Source organism: Periophthalmus magnuspinnatus, chromosome 15 (assembly GCF_009829125.3).
Source record: "Periophthalmus magnuspinnatus isolate fPerMag1 chromosome 15, fPerMag1.2.pri, whole genome shotgun sequence".
In the NCBI taxonomy this organism is placed as follows: Eukaryota; Metazoa; Chordata; class Actinopteri; order Gobiiformes; family Gobiidae; genus Periophthalmus; species Periophthalmus magnuspinnatus.
This window is the reverse complement of record NC_047140.1, coordinates 21,537,638-21,556,653: the sequence shown is the minus strand read 5'-3', so window position 1 is coordinate 21,556,653 and position 19,016 is coordinate 21,537,638. Positions and strand designations below refer to the sequence as shown.

General features: G+C 40.0%; 1 protein-coding gene across 2 annotated transcripts in view; it reads right to left on the bottom strand.

Annotated features, from left to right (window-relative positions):
• Positions 1 to 19,016, bottom strand: part of LOC117382198 (uncharacterized) — a 36,480-nt gene that overhangs the window by 10,654 nt on the left and 6,810 nt on the right. Inside the window, exons 6-24 of one of the 2 annotated variants that reach the window (XM_055227267.1) lie at positions 18,801 to 18,884; positions 18,057 to 18,202; positions 17,866 to 17,980; positions 17,614 to 17,691; positions 17,141 to 17,256; positions 16,494 to 16,647; positions 14,205 to 14,329; positions 14,018 to 14,114; positions 12,987 to 13,136; positions 12,079 to 12,228; positions 11,254 to 11,510; positions 10,205 to 10,340; positions 9,569 to 9,763; positions 7,362 to 7,514; positions 5,368 to 5,585; positions 4,568 to 4,751; positions 4,339 to 4,476; positions 3,522 to 3,887; positions 2,925 to 3,041 (exon numbers count right to left, since the gene is read on the bottom strand). In XM_055227267.1, coding sequence (XP_055083242.1) covers positions 2,925 to 3,041; positions 3,522 to 3,887; positions 4,339 to 4,476; positions 4,568 to 4,751; positions 5,368 to 5,585; positions 7,362 to 7,514; positions 9,569 to 9,763; positions 10,205 to 10,340; positions 11,254 to 11,510; positions 12,079 to 12,228; positions 12,987 to 13,136; positions 14,018 to 14,114; positions 14,205 to 14,329; positions 16,494 to 16,647; positions 17,141 to 17,256; positions 17,614 to 17,691; positions 17,866 to 17,980; positions 18,057 to 18,202; positions 18,801 to 18,884 — 2,979 coding nt within the window. The remainder of the gene's footprint in view (positions 1 to 2,924; positions 3,042 to 3,521; positions 3,888 to 4,338; positions 4,477 to 4,567; positions 4,752 to 5,367; positions 5,586 to 7,361; positions 7,515 to 9,568; positions 9,764 to 10,204; positions 10,341 to 11,253; positions 11,511 to 12,078; positions 12,229 to 12,986; positions 13,137 to 14,017; positions 14,115 to 14,204; positions 14,330 to 16,493; positions 16,648 to 17,140; positions 17,257 to 17,613; positions 17,692 to 17,865; positions 17,981 to 18,056; positions 18,203 to 18,800; positions 18,885 to 19,016) is intronic. The other variant, XM_055227268.1, reaches the window with a different exon arrangement.

The following is a 19,016-nucleotide window of genomic DNA, read 5'->3' as shown; positions in this document are numbered from 1 at the left end:
CAGCAACAAGTGTGAATGTCAAGAGAAAGTGTTGAAAATAAATGTACCGTGCCTCTGTGTTTAAACTGGGAGCGTTTCAGGAGAAGCAAGTGACTCACTGCTTTTTTATTTTACATAATACTTTCCATTTCTTTCATTTTAATGTTTAGCTGTTTCAGATTGAGGTACCTGAATTAACACCATTAGCAAATATCAATTTTCATGTGTAAACAACAAAATATCCTGTCTTTATGGGGTCATATTTAATTTAAACCTCTACAAACATGTTGTGCACGTGGAACACACTGTCTGCTTCTATACGAGAGCAACAACACTGACGGCTTTTTCACAAGCTTTAAAGGAGAGTTTGTTGTGTCAAATATGTCAAAACTAAACTACTTTTTTATATCGAGGGGCTGTTGGTTTAACTTTTAACTATAGAGAGTGTGTTGTGTTTATAGAGTGTGTTGTGTGTATAGAGTGTGTTGTGTGCATCATGAGTGTAATAGTGTCTTGAGTGTGCATAGTGACTGTGTTATGTATATAGAAAGTGTTGTGTGTATATAGTGAGGGTGCTGTGTGTATAGTGAGTGTCTTGTGTGTGTATAGTGAGAGTGTTGTGTGTATAGTGAGGGTGCTGTGTACATAGAGAGTGTGTTGTGTGTTTATATAGAGTGTGTTGCGTGTGTATAGTGAGTGTATCGTATGTATAGAGAGTGTGCTGTGTGTATAGTGAGTGTGTTGTGTGTATAGAGTGTGTGTTGCATATGTAGAGTGTGCTGTGTGTATAGAGTGTGTTGTGTGTGTGTGTGTAGTGAGTGTGTTGTGTGTGTAGTGAGTGTGTTGTGTGTATAGTGAGTGTGTTGTGTGTATAGCGAGTGTATTGTGTGTATAGCGAGTGTATTGTGTGTGTAGCGAGTGTGTTGTGTGTGTAGTGAGTGTGTTGTGTGTATAGTGAGTGTGTTGTGTGTATAGCGAGTGTATTGTGTGTATAGAGTGTGCTGTGTGTATAGTGAGTGTGTTGTGTGTATAGTGAGTGTGTTGTGTGTATAGCGAGTGTATTGTGTGTATAGAGAGTGTGCTGTGTGTGTATAGAGTGTGTGTTGCATATGCAGAGTGTGCTGTGTGTATAGTGAGTGTGCTGTGTGTATAGAGTGTGTGTTGCATATGCAGAGTGTGCTGTGTGTATAGAGAGTGTGTTGTGTGTGTGTAGTGAGTGTGTTGTGTGTGTATAGAGTCTATTGTGTATATAGTGAGTGTGCTGTGTGTATAGAGAGTGCGTTGTGTGTATAGAGAGTGTGTTGTGTGTGTATAGAGTCTATTGTGTATATAGTGAGTGCATTGTGTGTATAGTGAGTGTGCTGGTGTGTTACATTTCCTTTTGTATGATTGTTTTGTATGATTGTTTGTTGCTGCTCTTTTCCTCGTCCTGTAAACTGTTTTACATGAAACTGTCAAGGGACTGAAGATGGAAATGACCCACGTTGGCTTTAATCTTTACATATTTACATTTTTGCTGTGTTTGTAATGTTCATTAATACGTTCTGTCTCTTTACAAATAAATAAATGTGATTCTTGTATCAGTTTACCTTTCTCAAATGTGAACGTCCACTGTGAGAAATGAATTGATATACCGATCGATTCCTTTATTATCTTGAAAAAAACAAACAACGAAATTACATTTAACAACTCCATCTGATGTCCTGATTGTAAAACACCAATCTAAAACGAATTACAGTGTTTGCCAGATTGCAATTAGAAACTTTCCACCATTGTTCACCCATAGTTTCATATAAATACCCCTGTAGTCTAAAACCTCCATATGCAACACATTACTGGCTCTTCAGTTTTGCAGAGTCCAGGTCTTACCCAGACTTCCTACAAATGCCCAGACACATATGGCTAATCCAAATTGTCCATAATGAATCTAAGTGTTATTGTCTGTCTCTCTATGTTTAAGTGGCGGTTGCCCAGTCTGTGTAAATCCTCACGTACGAAGCAGCTGGAATACGCCGCCTGACACCCACTACGAGCAAGAAAGAGGGGGGCCAATTCATGAAAAAAATTGTAAGTAAGTAAGTTGCCTATTTTATTTTGTCTGTTTAGTAATATTTCCTACTTGTTACTAATTTTACATGCACTTTTATTATGTTTTATTACAAATATCTTATCCAATCTTGATTTTATTGCTCACTGTTATTACTACACTGAATTTGTAATACTACCCAAATAATCAATACAAAAACTAGTTAAAAAAAAGGAGATAATAGATAGAGATCAGTACAAAAATAGTTGTAGTATTATAATTTATAATATATATGACCACATGGTAACAGAAAATAAGTAAAAAATTAGATTCTACTGTTTAAAAAAAAAATTAAAAAATTGCTTTTTAATAATCATTGTGGTCGGAACTGAATATTGAGCTTTTTCCTTGGTATGAAATATTGTGTTTGAAATGTCTGTATCGTGACAACACCAACACGCAAATCATTAAGAGCTGCTCTGGCAAGTTTCTCCACATCGAGGTCAATAACGGTGTATTCTATTCATTCAAAGCCAAATATAATTAAATTAGTTCCACTGCAATACACACAGATGCTGGAAATTGTTAAAGGCTATATAAAACATTTAAATATTCATAAATTATCAAGTTCATACAGGCAAAAGTGTGTTTGAAATTACGTAATATTTCTCTGTACTGGAGTCTAGTCTGGCTTTACAAAATTCAATATGCTTTAGTAATTCCCCCCAAACATGTGGTTTGCGCCAATTACTTGACAGAGCTTTGGGGCTTTGACACTTAAACCTGGCTTACAGAGGAGCGGCCGTCTGAGGAAGTCCTTACCTTGTCTTGAGGTTAGCGAAGAATGTTAACAAACACTCCCAGCATGCACCACTCCAGACGCAGCATGCAGCGCCAGTTCACACACTACGCAATTTACCTCGTTTGCACTCTGTCGATAAATCTTTTTCTTTCTCTTTAAACTACCCAGAGTATTTTCCAAAAGGCCCTGGCAGCGCCTCCAAAAGGTTTTACGGACAGGTTGTGGCACAGTGGGCTACAGGGAGAAATAAGGGGAAAAAGCAGGACACAATGCTTGAGGAGAGAGGATTAAAGCAGCTGACAGTTTAGGAAGGAGATCCTGAGCAGTGGTGAAATGCTACAAAAACAAATCTCAACATGGAAATATGTGTAAAGGCGCATTATGCAACTTTTCAAGTGCTCGCCTCCATGGAGATGTTATTGTTTTCTCTGGATTGTTCCACAGTACATTAAACTGATCCATCTTGCATTTATGTAATTACTTTTTTTTTTTGCGTGCATTTTTAGTGTGGTGAGCGGGGTCGCCTTTCCACAGAATAGATTTTTATCTTTTGCTGGTGACATTACCCATTTTTCTCCAAGGAGATACATATGTTCGATGCCATACTGTTGAACATTCCAGGTAAAACAACAACATCTTTAGGGAGATAAGCACGTGGCATAAACCCTCTAAAAGATACACAGTGTAGCGTTAATCGTAAAAAGCACCACTCACTCTGCGAACAGGTTCAGAAGTCCCCTCCTCTTCCTCCTCTGCAGTGACAGGAGCATCCAGCACCTGCACCTGACTGTCCCCTGTGTTACCAAAGCTGAGGATGAGGTTGACTGTGTTCCCCAAACCAGGGCTGCTTTTGTCTTTGAGGACGAAGACTGAAGATTTGGGAGACTCGGGCGATTTAACATCTGGACTGTGCAGAGGAACACTTGTCATGACCTCATATCCATCCTCTGTTTGTTTATTTGCGGGTTTACACAAAAGTGAGGAGTTCTGTGTTTCTCTGGCTTCCTGTTGCCTTTCTTCATCACAGGAGAGGACTGGGGAGTACACTGATTGGTCAGCCTGCTGTTCGGGTGCTGAAGGCTGTAAAAAATACCAACAAAATTATATAAGACATTTTCTAGATATCCATGGGTTTCAGAAAGATGAAAATTAGAACTGCTGCCATAACACTTAACAATTTAAAACTAAATATTACATCTTTTGAGTAGTGAAAAGTCCTCAAATTGTCAAATATACCACGAAGCTGAACCCATAAATAATCCTCATCGTGTGGACAAAGCTTACAATGCATTATATGGTTGTCTGACCCTCTATTTAGAAATTGCAGGTCTCAAATATTTATTATTATATAAGCTGGGAACTCTCAAATTCAGAATCTCATTTCCATGCAGTACTGACAACCTATGCTACACATTTTCAGAAAGGCCAGCCAGAGAAACCTATTTAGATACATTGGGGGAACATGATGCTGGAATGCTAACCACTGTTAGACCGGTAGAATAATACAAAAGTAAATGATATTTGTTCATACCTTTGCCACTGATGAGCACATGACAGAGTAAACATGATCCTGTGCCTCTTGTTTCTGAAGCCACTGCTGTTTTTGGACTCTCCAGTGCACTGAGATCCAGCCCAGCATACTCCTCAGCTCCTCCATGCGCTCCCTCACCTTAAACAAACACAAAACCATCCGTTTACATTACATTTATTATATTTATACGATCAATCATTACATTGCCATGGTGTGTAACTTCTCTCACCATCTGACTGAGGTGATGGTCTTTGTCTAAAATGTTCCTCCCTGTAGCTGCCAGCTCTTCAAACTCCTCAAACTTTTGCTCAATCTGCGAATCCAGCTCTGCAGCCATTGGCCCCTGTCCATCTTTCCCATGATGCAAGGCGGTAGCTGAGAAAATGCAGGACCTTGTATCTTCTGTCCATGAGCTATACGAACAGGAGGCAGACAGAGCAAACATGTCTGAGAGGAGTAATTTATCCACAGCCAATGACAATGACCAGACCTGTTACGTGAAAGGATAAACAGTAATTGCTCTGTCAAAAAGAGGCCCAGGAAGCCTGTGTTTAGTACATTTAAAGCTGCACTATGTAACTTTTCTTGTCTCCCTGGAGTTGCTATTGCTTTGCTTGGAAGATACGCCACCTGGCCACATGATCTACGTGTTAGATCTGTGGAGAAGCAAGCTTGCTCACTCTAAAAACCTTAATTTGGCTTCTTTTTATATTGAAAAAACATGGTTACTTTTAAAGACAATACATAAGAAGATGTAATTACCTTAAAATATTCCAACAAGGTGATTACATATCCTAATCTACTGTATTTTAAAATAACCAATGCCATACAGTGAAACATTCCAGGCAAGCCAATAGGATATTCATGTAGACATTTAGCTGGCGAACACTCCACCAGAAAGGTTTACCTTCATTGGGGACCTGTTTTTGACAACAGGAACATCCTGTCCTGTTTAATCCAGACAGAATAATGTAATGCTCTCAGAAGACCATTACAGCAAAGACAGAGTCTCATCCCCCACCCGCTTACATCATCTGTAGATAGCTCCTGAAGAAGTCTTGGAGCTGGACAAACTCTCGCAGACGTAATTTGTTCTCCATCACGCTGGCCCCCAGCTCAGACCAGGCCTGCAGCGTCGCCTGGATCTTTGCCCCAAAAACGTGAACTCTCTCTGGGCACAGCTCCTCCAAGTGCCTGGCCTGGCCCTCCACGGCTTTGACCTCCGACTTGATGTCCTCATAGTTGATCTAGAGAAAAGCAGAGAAAAAATGTAAATAACAGTTTTTACTGCACTGAAAAACTTCAACATGTCTTTTATTTGGCCTGAAGAAGGGCCTCCTGCTTGATTCCATGGAAATATTGTTTATTTATCTATAATCTTCCACAGTATAGCACAAAACATATCTCCATGGACAATATTCCAAGGTGTTGTTTTAACTTTCTATTTCCACAGAATCATGCAGGTGACGTGCCGCCTCCAGAAAGTTAAATACTGCACCTTTAAATACACAAAAGAGCATAGTAAAACAAAAACAGACAACAACATTACACGCAAAACAAAAGACGGCGAAACAGTTAAAGCATATCATCCCTCCTCATCGCTGGGATCAGTCATACAGACTTATTGTGTTAAAGCTATGACCTCATTGCAATAGCTTTATGCATATTATAAAGCTAGAGGTACATATGGTGCACACATGGCTTACCACACACTACAGCGAGCAAGCAAGCAACCCTGACCACATTTTTTCTCTTTTTGACGAGGCGGTAATTAATAGCATTGGTTCTCTGGGAGCGATGCTTTATAATGTTTCTCAGCAACAAGAACATAGAGTGGTGGTGGATGCCTATTTGCTGACGCCATAGTTATTTTTACTTTGCGATTAGGTCATTCTTCTTCTTGTGCTGGAGTCCAGACAGATGTGTATGTGATAAACAAGACCAATGCAAACATCTACATCTAACCTGCGACCCCCACAAACCCTCCAAGTTGCAGTCAGACCAAAAGATTAATCCTCAAATGCGTAGCAACCAAAATGACAAATACCACTGTAAATAAACATCTTGTGGGGAATAAATGTACTGCATGTGTTTGCGTGTGATTTTACAGTCGAGTTTATGTAATCCATTAAGCAACACAAAGAATTGGGCAAAACTTATGAGAAACTCTTGCAAATTATTGCTCCACAGTCAGAGACAAGCGGCTGCATGCATGGACTGTGTGATACATAATCAATCAGATCAAAAGTCACATACGACTCTGTTCATTTCTATCTATCTCATTCATTTGTTATATAACGATGGACTTCAGAAAACTAGCTATTTTTTGCTATAATCAGGTGCAGAACATCTATGTTTTTTATTAGCTAAATGTCTCTGCAGGATGTTCATTCAAGTAAAGAGTAAACTAAACCTTTCTAGTTGTTTTTATTTATAATGTATTTGTGTAGCACTTTGGAAACTGCATTTGTTTGTGAAATGTGGATTGGATTGGATTTAGTTTTCACCTTTATGCTGCCCATCATTGCACATGTTACTGCAGAAATGACTAAAGAGACTATGGAAATGAGGTTGCTAATAAAAAAATATACACATTTTAACTTTTTATGAACCTACTAAGACACCTTTACTATGTTGCTTTTTCACTTTCATCAATTTTTTCCAGCCATGAATCCTATTTCTGTTGTATTACAAACAAATAAATTACCATCGACTCTATAAACATGTTTACAGAAGTTGTGATAAGTCACTAGGAGATGCTGGATGCAGCACAAGCATTTTATAATCAATACAGAAAAAGTGAGCAACGATGACTAATAAAACCCAATTAGTGTAACATGAGCTTATTTTGACGCAGTCTGGCAGCTGTTTCTCCAATTGTAGTGGACTGCAGCGTGCAATAACGTCACTATGGTCTAATTTTCCTTTGCTTTCTGCACTTTGTCTCTGTGTAGCTCTATTAGCACCACTGAGCCATGTTCAATGTTTAGCCCATAATCACAACATGAATAGACTCTTCTCACCTCCAGGTGGTCCTGCTCCTCCCACAGGGCATCCAAACCACAGCGGTCCGGCTCACACTGGACCGCCATGTCTGTCTCTCTCTCCAAGATGTCCAGGCTCAAGTCTTTACTGCGGCATAAGCTCTCCTCCACGTGCACAGCCAGACTAGCATGCTGTAATGGGAAAAGGTAACATCAAAATATATTAGAAAATTATAAATGTGTAGGGATGGGCAGAATTGACAAAAAAATATTATCTTGATGTTTTATTTGATTATTCCCATAACAATAATGAGACTATATTATTACAATCCATCCAATATGTGCCTTTACAGGGGTGGAGTATCTGTTAGCCGCTTGTTTCCATGTCTCCAAGTTGTAAATTTACTTTGAATGTTCCACAGGTTGTGAATAGACTTAATTTATCTCCATAGAGACAAACTGGTGACACCACTAGAACAAGTTACAGGACAGATCTGTGAAGAGGCAATCATGCTCAGAGTAAGCATGTTTTTGAGCAATAAAACCACATCTAATTGAATAAAAGAAAAATAAGTATAATGCCATGCTGTGGAACAATCCAGGCAACAAATTAACATCTCCATGGAGACCAGCAGCTGGTAGACCCCTCATTAGAAAAGTTAAATACTTTGGTTGAGGTTCATGTAAGCTACAAATGTGAAAGGACTGTTAAAAAGTGCCAAAACATCACCCTTATTTGAAAGAGTCCACTCCATTTTTATTTTGTCTTTTTGAAACTTAAAACAATATATAAAAAATAAACTTGATATTTTCATTTCGCATATCTTCAACACTGCAATGGCAATATTATCGTACAGACTAAATATCACTTAGCTCTTTTACAGTGTGTACCATTTGTTTGCCAATGAGAGACTCATTGCAAATTATGGCTTATTGTCATGGGGCCTTCATCAAACACATGTGCAAGTGTGACTTTTCTAAAGAGGTTAAATCAAATTGACAAAGACATGAAAAGGCCAGTGAGGGATGATTTGTTTAAAAAGACAGCCAAACAAGACTGTACCAGATGTGTCTCTCATTTAACAAACGCAGCTGTTTGTGAATACACTGGACAAATTATTCTGCTCCTTCTGGTAGCTGTAAGAAGATATATTGTGTTTTTTCAGTTATTTAGTATATAACATGCGTGGTCATTGTAAACACCAATATTGATTTAAAACTGCTCAATAATAAACCGGTCCATCGACTTCCTGAGATAGATCCCGCCCCCTTCATGGTGGTATTTCACCATAGAAAGCAGCAAGATTTCATTTATGTGCTTTTATTGTTGAAAAATGGCTATGGCTATTTCTACTCTACATGTCTGACCCGGAGTCAAAAGTTTCTGAATAATCGACATGTGCAGACCAGTGGACGGAGGTGGATGAAAACAGAAATTTTTGGAGCACTCAATCCTCAAATGCAAAACATACAATGTTTTGCTGCTTATCCAAGCAGCTTCTTCAGTTCTGGTCAGAGTTCAGCTCAACACTGCAGTAAGTGTGAACAGCAAAATACGTCTCAGCCACAGTTCACACTTTGCTAATGTGCTCTGTGGAGAGACCACAGTGTGCACTACATTTAGTTCTGTTCTGTTTACTTACTTTTGGGTTGGCTTTGTTCACATACACCGTGCATCATACCATGAGCCACATCAGAGGCCATCAGCTGATCAACGAAGTTATTTCTGTGACAGCATGTACACTTCCCCTGTATGAGGTGGTCTTTTTTTGCACCTGTAGTTAAATACATTGTGAAGAGCGTATGCGCTGGTGGTGGAGGAGACAAAGCTTTTTGCACAGCTCCAGGCACCATGGACTGTAAGTTCAGTCACACCGCACTCGGCCCGTTTCAGAGTGCGGGTGGAGCTGCTCTGAGATCTCCTGTTTGAAGCACTCTCAGAGCAGCAGGACTCTTACTGCAGTCCAGAATGAGACTGCTGGATTCACACTGGCCTGAGCGTACTGCTCTTGGAGCAAATGCTCTTTTACGTCGACCTAACTTGTGGCAGTGTTAAAACAAGCTTAGTGTAGTTCAATAGACCTAGTTAACAAACGGAAACTGTAAACAAATAGGTGTGTTAGTTTCAATGTTGTTAGCTCCTCCCCTCAGGTAGAAATAAGGTCACCAGCAATCTGACCAGAACTGAAGAAGCCGCTGGGATGAACAGCAAAACATCTTCAATATACTTGAGTAATTGTACTTACTTTGCTCAGTAGCTCGCGTATGGCTTGATCATGGTTTTGAGAGCGCCCTCTTGCCCTCACAGTGTCATTGAGCATCTCCACAGCTTCTCTCAGCTCTTCTACGGGGTCTCCCATGGGCTCCATCAGAGGCTCTGTGGCACCGCTGCTCCGGAGGTCCAATACAGTGGGTGCTGGGGACATTTCACTGTGCAATGGCTGTAAGGCATGCAATGTTTTACATTACTTACATTGTGGCTTATCAGATATCACTCTATATTGCAGACTGTGCAAATCCAACAATGATAAAATCCCTTCCTGTTTTGTAATCATGTTTTATTTTGCAGAGTATAATTGTAAAACTGCTGACATGGCAATGGTTTTGAAAAAGCATTACATGAGCTGGTATTATTTAAATGTAATTCATTTGAAGACGTTTGGTTCATTTATTTTTCTAAATGTGCAAAAAAAAGGAAATATTATTATTAACATTATTAACAAATGCCCTACATTGGATTTCTTAGCAGGTGTGAAGTGCAATTCCCACACCACACATGTACAAACTATTTCCTATAATGCCTCATTTATCCAGGAGACGTCTATACACAAAGTATATTGTTACAATCCATCACACAGTCATTTCTAAGAGGTACTGCTCACCTGTCTTAAGCTGAAGTGCCCCCCCCTCCTCTCCTGGCTTTCTTCGAGTTCGACCTGCTCCAGAAACTCAGTCAGCATCCGTGTGTCCTGCAGCTCTGAGCTCTGCTGGGTCAGCGCACTTTGAACACACTGGTACCTTTAAAACATAAACACTATTATTGAAAAGTTTATTTAAGTAGCCCAACTATTATTCACATTCTGCCCATACATCCTTCAACAATGCCACTTTAGTGTGTTATGTAGACCTCAGGAGTGCGTTCTACCATGCTAGAGCGCCATTTGTGTAATCATACATCAGGTCTTATAAACATAATTTGTACTTACGGGCTGGATGGTCTGTAGAGAGTTTATATTTGTGATGGTTAAGGGAGCAATATAAAAACGTATTCTTTCCATAATAAATGATGCTTGTGGTAATAAATAAAGATGACGTCAGAGCCTTTCTATCCCGTACAAAACTCCCACTCTGGAAACACTTAAACCAAGTGCTTTCTTTCCTTTGTTTAGTTTGGTCAGGGCCTTAACATGTATTTATGGACACTGGAAGGTCCCACATTTCAGCCTGATTCATGGGGTTTTACCAAAAGTACATGGCACAAACATGAAATCACATCTCCAGCCGAGGAGAGAGACGTCATTAGAGAACATGGACAAGGCGAGTTTGACATGCGCTGACAGTCTGTGGGGTAGACCTCTCTGAGTGCCTCATGAATTACAAATGAATCCACTTGAATCCAGTAATGAATGAGCACATAGAGACTCAACACTGCCAGGGTTAAAATAAAACTTACTGGATACATGAATATATATTCTGGTGGTTTATGGGGTGAATTGTTTGTCTTCAGGAAGGGGTGGATTTTATGAATAAAGTCTTCCATGTTGTAGTGCTGCAGAAGCCTGGAAACATTGAGTAGTTCTGTTTCCTGACCACAGTTAAGAGCACCACCAGCGTGCAGCCTGATAGTTCACATTCACAACACTGGTTTTCCACAATGACAGAGTCACGGCGGTCCTGTGACCCTGCTCCTCTGTGTAGTTTATGAACTCACTTTCTCTCCACATCGTCCATACGCGCGGGCAGCCCTCTCGTGAGCGGGTGACTGTGGCACTGCAGCTGCTCCACCTCCTGTCTGAGCGTGCTCAGTTCATGTCCGCGTGCTGCCACCTCTCTCTCCAGGAGGCAGCTCTGTCTCTCGGCAACACTCATAGTTTCAGGGTCAGCGGCCAAAGAGGACTCCTTCATGGAAAGCTCCACAGACTCCAACCAGGCGTCCAGGCTGCCCAGGGCCTGCAGCACTTTAACAACCTGCAGGAAAACACAAGGGCCAGGCACAGACAGCTGTGAGGTCACTGCTTTGGCTGATAATGGAGGAAGTGTTCAACAGTCATGACATATAATGTACTATAAAACCAATTACAATAGAACAATTTACAACTTACTCTCATGACCAGTCATAAATGTGGCAAATATGCTCTGGTCTTCAGTCAATGTAATTTATTTTCTCAGATGACTCAACTCTAGTCACAGTACTACTCACAGACTACTCTACAGGAAGTGCTTAAGTACATGTATATTGAGGTAGCAAATATTGAAGTGTTTTATATTAGAAAATAACTGTAAAAGTACCACTCACAGTTCAGTTTTGTCTTGTTTTTCTAACTAGACTTTTTATTTTGTCAGCAAGAAATAAATGAGTCCTATCTGTCAGTGTTTGCGAGCACAGCTTAGGCCTCTTTCCAGAGTAAACACTACTATTTTGGGAAAACTGTTCATCTGTCATAAGTAATAATTTTCTCTACATTTTCAAAGCTTAGTGCACTGGCTCAATGGGACTTCAGAGAGGAGCTGGTTGTGGATGTTTTCTGAGTCTTACTCTGAAGCCCAGTTCCTCAGAGGCCTGCAGAAAGAGTGCGTTCCTCTGATGCCTCCTCCGCAGCTCCTCCCACAGCACCTCCAGCTGACCCAAGAACTCCTGGATCCTGGAGCTGCCCGGGTGCTGCGCTCGAACCAGCCCACGGCCCTCCTGAGGAATGTAAGTGTGATGAGAGCAAGTGATGATAAAAGAATGGGATTTATGATGTGAAAAATAAACCTTATCTAAGCTCAAATTCAATGTTCTGAAAATATCTATTTTTTATTTTTACAATAACGAAAACCAGACATGCTATGTTAACAAATATGGAAGATATGCTCGGTTTGGTGGGAGGGCTGTTAAAAATAGCCAGAAATATAAACTGAAATAGGTATGTCAAGCTATTTCAATAAGTGTGATTATGTGCACAATGCATTAGAGATATATAGTGCCTTTCAACACACCCAAAGTGCTCTTCTATTGCATTATGTACTTACTCCACACTGGTAAGATACTATTGTAGCCAGCCACAGCTGCTCTGAGGTAGACCGACACAAGCAATACTGCCAATCTGTGCCATCAGCCCCTCCAACCACCAACACTTACGCTCACACCACATTCATACTAGGCAATGTGGGTGAAGTGTCTTGCCTAAGCACAACGTCAGTCCCCACTGTCGCTCCATTATGGCACTTGGTAATCACAGCTGTCTCTCCTCTAAACACATTATTTGTCACAATAGCACAGCAAAAAGATTCTGGGTTTGATTGCCGAGTCGACCAAGCTGGGAAGTTTACATGTTTCTCTTCGTTGCTGGGTGAGTTTCCTCCAGGCGCTCCAGTTTCCCCCATCAACCCAAAACATGCAAAAAAGGTCAAATCTACCAGCTCTAGGATAGTCCTGACCAAGATGCTACATAGTTAACTTACTCTTTTAACCACCTCAATCCTCGTTCTGTTGTTCAGTATCTCCTGCTCCAAAGCGTGCTGACACCTGCGGGCGGCTTCGGGGCCCTCCAGGCTGGCCACGGAGCAGATCTGGGTCGCCATGGAGACGTTGTCTTTGAGCCAGGCCAGTGTCTAGGATGGAGATACGAAGCACAGCAGCAAAACCCATTAGAGTCAGCTGAGGAGAAGAAACAAAATGAGCTGGCATTTGTGTGCTATGGCAACGAGGGACAAAAATCAAATATTTTCCATAGTTACAGGACAATTACCGTGAAAGTAGCACACTCAGAATGCTCTTAGCCTGAAATGCATGACAACTTCAGTTTGATTTAAAATGTGACATAACGTCTGTGGTTTGTTATTGTGGCGCTCTAATAACTAAAGTAATGCTGACCAGAAAATTAATGTGGGAAGCGACCTTTTTTTCACAGCTAACGTGGAATAAGATGAAATTTACACTTGGGTTGCATGGTATGTTGGGAGTAAATTGTCTCTTTGCAGCAGGAAAACATATTTTATGTACTGTAGGGTTTTCCATTTGACTAAAATGACTTACACATTTAGTATCAAAGTGATTAAAATGATTGAATCAGGCGTTTTAATCAAGCACCAGTTTTGTGTACTTTGTTTAAAATAGTTCAGTTCTAGTTACTTCTTAAGTAAGAGTTGAATAATCCTAAAATTTATCAGATATTCCAGAAATTTCAACTTGTTTTTAATACTAAGAAAAGGCTCAACACCCGGAGTATTGATACCTGCTCAAATCAGTATCTAGTTTTGAGATTAGTTTTTGTATCAGCTGGTATCATTTTTTGGCATCTTTACTCCACAACCTTCTGTATATATATATATTTTATACTGAAACTTAATCGGTATCATGTTTAGACCATTATGTTCCTATTGCAATATTCATTTACTGGATAACACATGTTTTAATCTAACAACAGGCCAACAGTGACGTTGTGAGCAGTGATACAGTGAAAACATCCTTGTTCGTGGCTGGTTCTGGTCACCTTGTCTGCAGACACGGTGAACTTCTGAAGCTGGGCATGTAGCGGTGGGTGGCCTGGTTGGGTGCTGTCATTCTTGGGCTCAGCTTTGGGCTTCCTGCTGCAAAGAAAACACGACCATGTGACTCCAATTAGGACTTACATAAAGACCCCTCATTATGTAAGTAACAGAGAGCGAACCAAATGTCACCTTTCTCCCTTCAACTGGTGTCTGGCTATGACATCATTGGAACAGACGGCCGCCTCTCCCATGGGTGATGAAAGACTTACTGAATCCTGTTCCTGGGTTTGACCAATGCTAGCATCAGCAGTGCCCTGTACGCAAAAGGGTAACTTTTTAGGGAAACTCCACAGTATTATCCACATGACAAGTAAGTAATATTTTTTGACAATGATGATGGTGTGGATTAATTCGTAATTTCATACTGAGTGGTCAGATGACAAAAAGGCGTTCCTCCCCCGCTACACTGAATGTTGTATTGTGGCCAGAGGGTGGACTACGTGGACAGATGCCCAGACAAGTATAAAGTTTCCCCGACAAATGACACAAGCTTACTAATACACAAAGGTTGGTTATTCTGGGTGAAATAAGCCAGGCTCTGCTAAAGATATTAAATTGACAGCTGTAATGCCTGTAAGAAATCTTCAAGACAGAAATCACTAAATCAATTCTTCTCGCTTCGTAAACGCACGCTAATGGGTGCTACGTTAAACTACTATGACTAAAAGAGCCATTCATTTAGAAAGCACAGCATTCACTAGTTACCTATTTTGGGCATAAACGATTTCTATGGCAGTTCTGTCTGACTGCAGAGGTCAACTGCAGTGCAATAAACCAATGGTACAAAATTATACTACTGTATGTATGACCAGCTGTGCACTGAACAAAAAAAAATCATGAATTTAAAGGTGCACAATGTAATTCTTTCTGGTAGAGAAATAATGTCTCCAAGGTGGCCCAGTGAAAAAGTTCATAGTGCTCCTTTAAATAAAGTCGTATGCGTTTCCAAATAGAATGTATGGTACTAAAAGATGGACAAAAAATTCTATATGCAAGTGTCAAAAGTGTTATGTGTTATAAAAATGTTTTATTTTATGTGTCAAATTTGATTCATTTGTGGGAGTTCAATTGTGCTATTATATTTCAGCCCATATCTGAGAACTGTTCTTTTCTTGACTTTCTCTGTGGGATTTTCTGCAGAGTGCTATTAAATGATGTCAGCCATGAACTATCACTTTGCACCTACAGCATCTGGTTGGCAGCTTTCACATCTGGCCACAATTAGCAACAGACGCTAGCCATGTCCGTGTCCACTCAAGAGGCCGTACCAAGATGGAGTCTGCTCAACCAGGCCCACATATGGAGAAGTCATACAGTATTTAATGTACATGGATACACTATGTCACTATTCAGGCAGTTAGAAAGGTGCCTGCGGCTGCACTGTGCCAGAGAATAGAGGGCTGTCTAAAAATGCACACACTAATATGTCAGCCAGCTGACCCAAGCACTGGATCTGGTAACTAAAGGGATCATGAATGACAAGTTACTTTGTACTGTATGACTTGAGTAGTACTAGGCCAAGATACAGGTCAGATCTGTGGAGAGCTGACCTCGTTAACTGTAAGAACCCATATTTTCCTAAATATTTTTGAGAAATTAAAACACCTCTAAGTGAATAAATGCAGCGTAACTATGTTTAATGCTACAGAGAGGAACATTCAGTGCAATGCAATAATATTTACATGAGAGAAGCGGTGGCAGACCTACAAACAGGAAAATGACTTAGTGTACCTTTAATCTAAATGAAGTGTGCTTTTATAGCTGTGAGGGGTTCATATCCTGAGCATTATGTCCTTACCTTTATTTGAACCAGACCACATCTGTTAATATTACATTAATCTACTGACTGTACGCTTTTGTTAAACCAACTCTACGTCAAGATATTATTGTAACCATTAAATTAAATGATTTTAAAAATAGTGAATTTTGGAGTGACAGGAAAGTCATATTTTCTCTGGCCAACAAATGAACCATGTTGAACAGTTATGGTTTGAAAATCTTCAGGGACGTGGACAAACATTTATTGCCAGGAAAAATAACACATTTAAAATCTTTTCCTGTGACTTCTATGAAACATTTTAGGTTCAACTTGATTCATACTTGTTAAATGAACTGACAGAATAAAATAAAGAATAATGAACTGTATGTAAACGTACCAGCGAGGAACTGGTTCTTTCCACTAAACCAAAAAAAAAGTGTGATTGAAGAAGTAGGTCAGTAAAGCTAACAAGAAACTTTGTAATAGTATTTTTTCTAAATGGCCTTCTTTACCATGTGTGCTTTTCCAAAGCCAGGCCCACAATGCGTCACCCTCTACCACACTGAAGAGGCTGAGCTCATCTCTGTGCAGCTCTGATGTAGCTGTTGTCTCTCACTCTGTGGTTACTCCAGTAATAGAGACGCACCAAAACTACTTACCACAAAACCTTTTAGCCGATTCTGCTCCTCCTTCACCTCTTTTCCCATGGTCCTTTGCAGCTCAGTTCCCACGATGCCCTGCTCCCTGGTTGAAGGGTCGCCCTCTTCTCTGGGAGGAGTGGGGCTGGTGGGGGGTGGTGCAGCCCTGTCAGTCCTATAACAGAGAGATGGAGGTTAGTGCAGTGCTGACACACGTATTTTAGAGTCCACAGTAAACTCCTATTATGGCCTGAACTCTCCTACCACTGTTTGTGCTATTGGCCTGGAATAGTTTTAAAAAGCACAGCTGTTGAAACACACCAGATGATGTCATATTTATGTGTGTAAAAATAGCTTTTTGACGTGAGAGCTTTTGGGTTGATAAATATTTTCCAAGTGCAAGATGTTGATAGAAGAAGATATCTTAAGTTTTGCTGCACTTGACCTTAAATGACCACGGCACAGAACCAACCAGCAGCTTCTTGGGAAAAGTACATACTAGATATAAACAAACATCATTTCTTATCCAAAATGTAGCAATTATTTTGTGAAATAAAAAAAGACTGACGTTATTGGGTAGACAAGTTATTTAATAAACAACTGAGTGAGAAAACTTATAGATCTTGATATTGTGACTTATGAGTGGAGAAGTAATATATTTCTCTTACCTGAGTGTTTTCTGCAGAAGTGCCCATGACTCTTTGATTTCACTTTGTTTCTGAATGACGCCGGTCGCCAGGGCAGGGTGCAGGTTAGAGAGCTGGGACACACTCACATCCAGCATCTGCCCAACACAGGAATATTTAGTATAGTTAAAGCTCAAGTACCCATTAAGTATATTGTTAAAACAGAGCCTTGTGACAAAATCAGACTATTACACGATGTCTTAATGTAATTAGAATCTAATTTGGTAATAAGAAATAACCATGTGAGTCACTATATAATGCTTTGGGATGAGAGTTGATGGCTGCTTCACATTTCTGTCTGATAAAGCTGTTCTAAAGCTGTTAGTGGCCACAAAATCCATGCATGTGAATACTAGTACCAAAGGGTTTGTAAGAGCTAGGAACAAGAAAGATTTAAATACCGATACACCCTGGCTTTAAGTTTTCAAGTTTTGATAGAAAGTAATTTGACTTACCATGATTTGACCTGCAATGTCTCGGATTTCCTGGTCTCCGATTTTGTCCGGCTCCTTAGATGCAGATACACCTTTTCTCTAAAATAAGAAAAAGTGTGTTTCATTTTAATGTTGGATCAATATTAGAAGCAACCACTTCACAGTAGGGCTGGATGATATTGACAAAAATGATATTATCTCTATCCTCATGAAGACATATCTGGCAATCCATCTGAAATGTACCAAAACCTGCTACTCTACAAATATATTTACCATGTTGTGAATGGCCAGTAATATATTATCAGCTTGTTGGTAGAAGGAAGACACCTCCAGAGCCAGCTGCAGATTTTCATGATAGTTCTTGAGATGAGCTTGCACTTTGAGCCACCTAAACACACATAACAGACAGTACATTGGGATAATTTTGAGGCCTTCTTGACTCCTCTGTGTTTCATGCATCATACCAGTTCATCTCAAAGGACCATGTGTACATTTTATTGACGTGCTTCCTCCTGTTGCCGATGTTTTTCCCATCTGCCTTGGCTTGCTTCTCCAGTTTGAGGGCTAAGTGGTTGATTTCTTCATAGAGATTTCTGTAGAGCTGCTCATCCTATTGGAAAAACAGAAAAAGTCTAAGTGGCTATCTTTGCTTTGCCTTCAGTGTTAGCGGTTTTATTAAAAAATGTCTTCATTATTTCCTCAAAGTTACAAGCAAGAAACTTTATCTATACATCTTAGTTCCTATAGATTCTCAGACAAACTATGGAGAGAAATCTATTTTTAGACTTGACTATTTTTTAGAAGTTATGCCAATTTAGATATGAAACATTAATATAGGAATATGTTGCATAAAAACATGATGATGCTGATGCTGCCAGGCCAAGTTACAGGTCAGATCTGTGGAGGTGACTGTAAGAATACATGTTTTCCAAAGTATTATTGAGCAAATCAAACACTTGAAAGGAACATTCAGAGCAAAGTAAGAACATCTACGTAAGGTAAGTAGGAAGAAACATAGAAACAGTCCAAGCATGACATCATCTGTCTTTACCACACAGCCCAGGGAGACAAATTAGCCCAAGTGATGGGATACAGTAAATAATTATTGGGAAAATCTCCAGAAAATTGGACAATAGGCCACATACATATGGATTTTGTTGAGCATGGATTAAATCAGGGGTCTATAAATGTCATGTTACAACACTCACCTGTTTCAAATCTAAAATTTTTCTGGTTAGCTGCATCTTGTCCACACTTTCCCCAAGGACATTGACCAGGGATGTGGGCTCTTCCTGTTGGCACACACAACAGCGCTCAGGGCGATCATTTACAAGGAAACAAGCCATTATTTTAGTGGAGGATTACACCACATTGCCATGCCTGCTTTTGCAGGAGACACTGTACAGAAAATACTCACCCTCTCA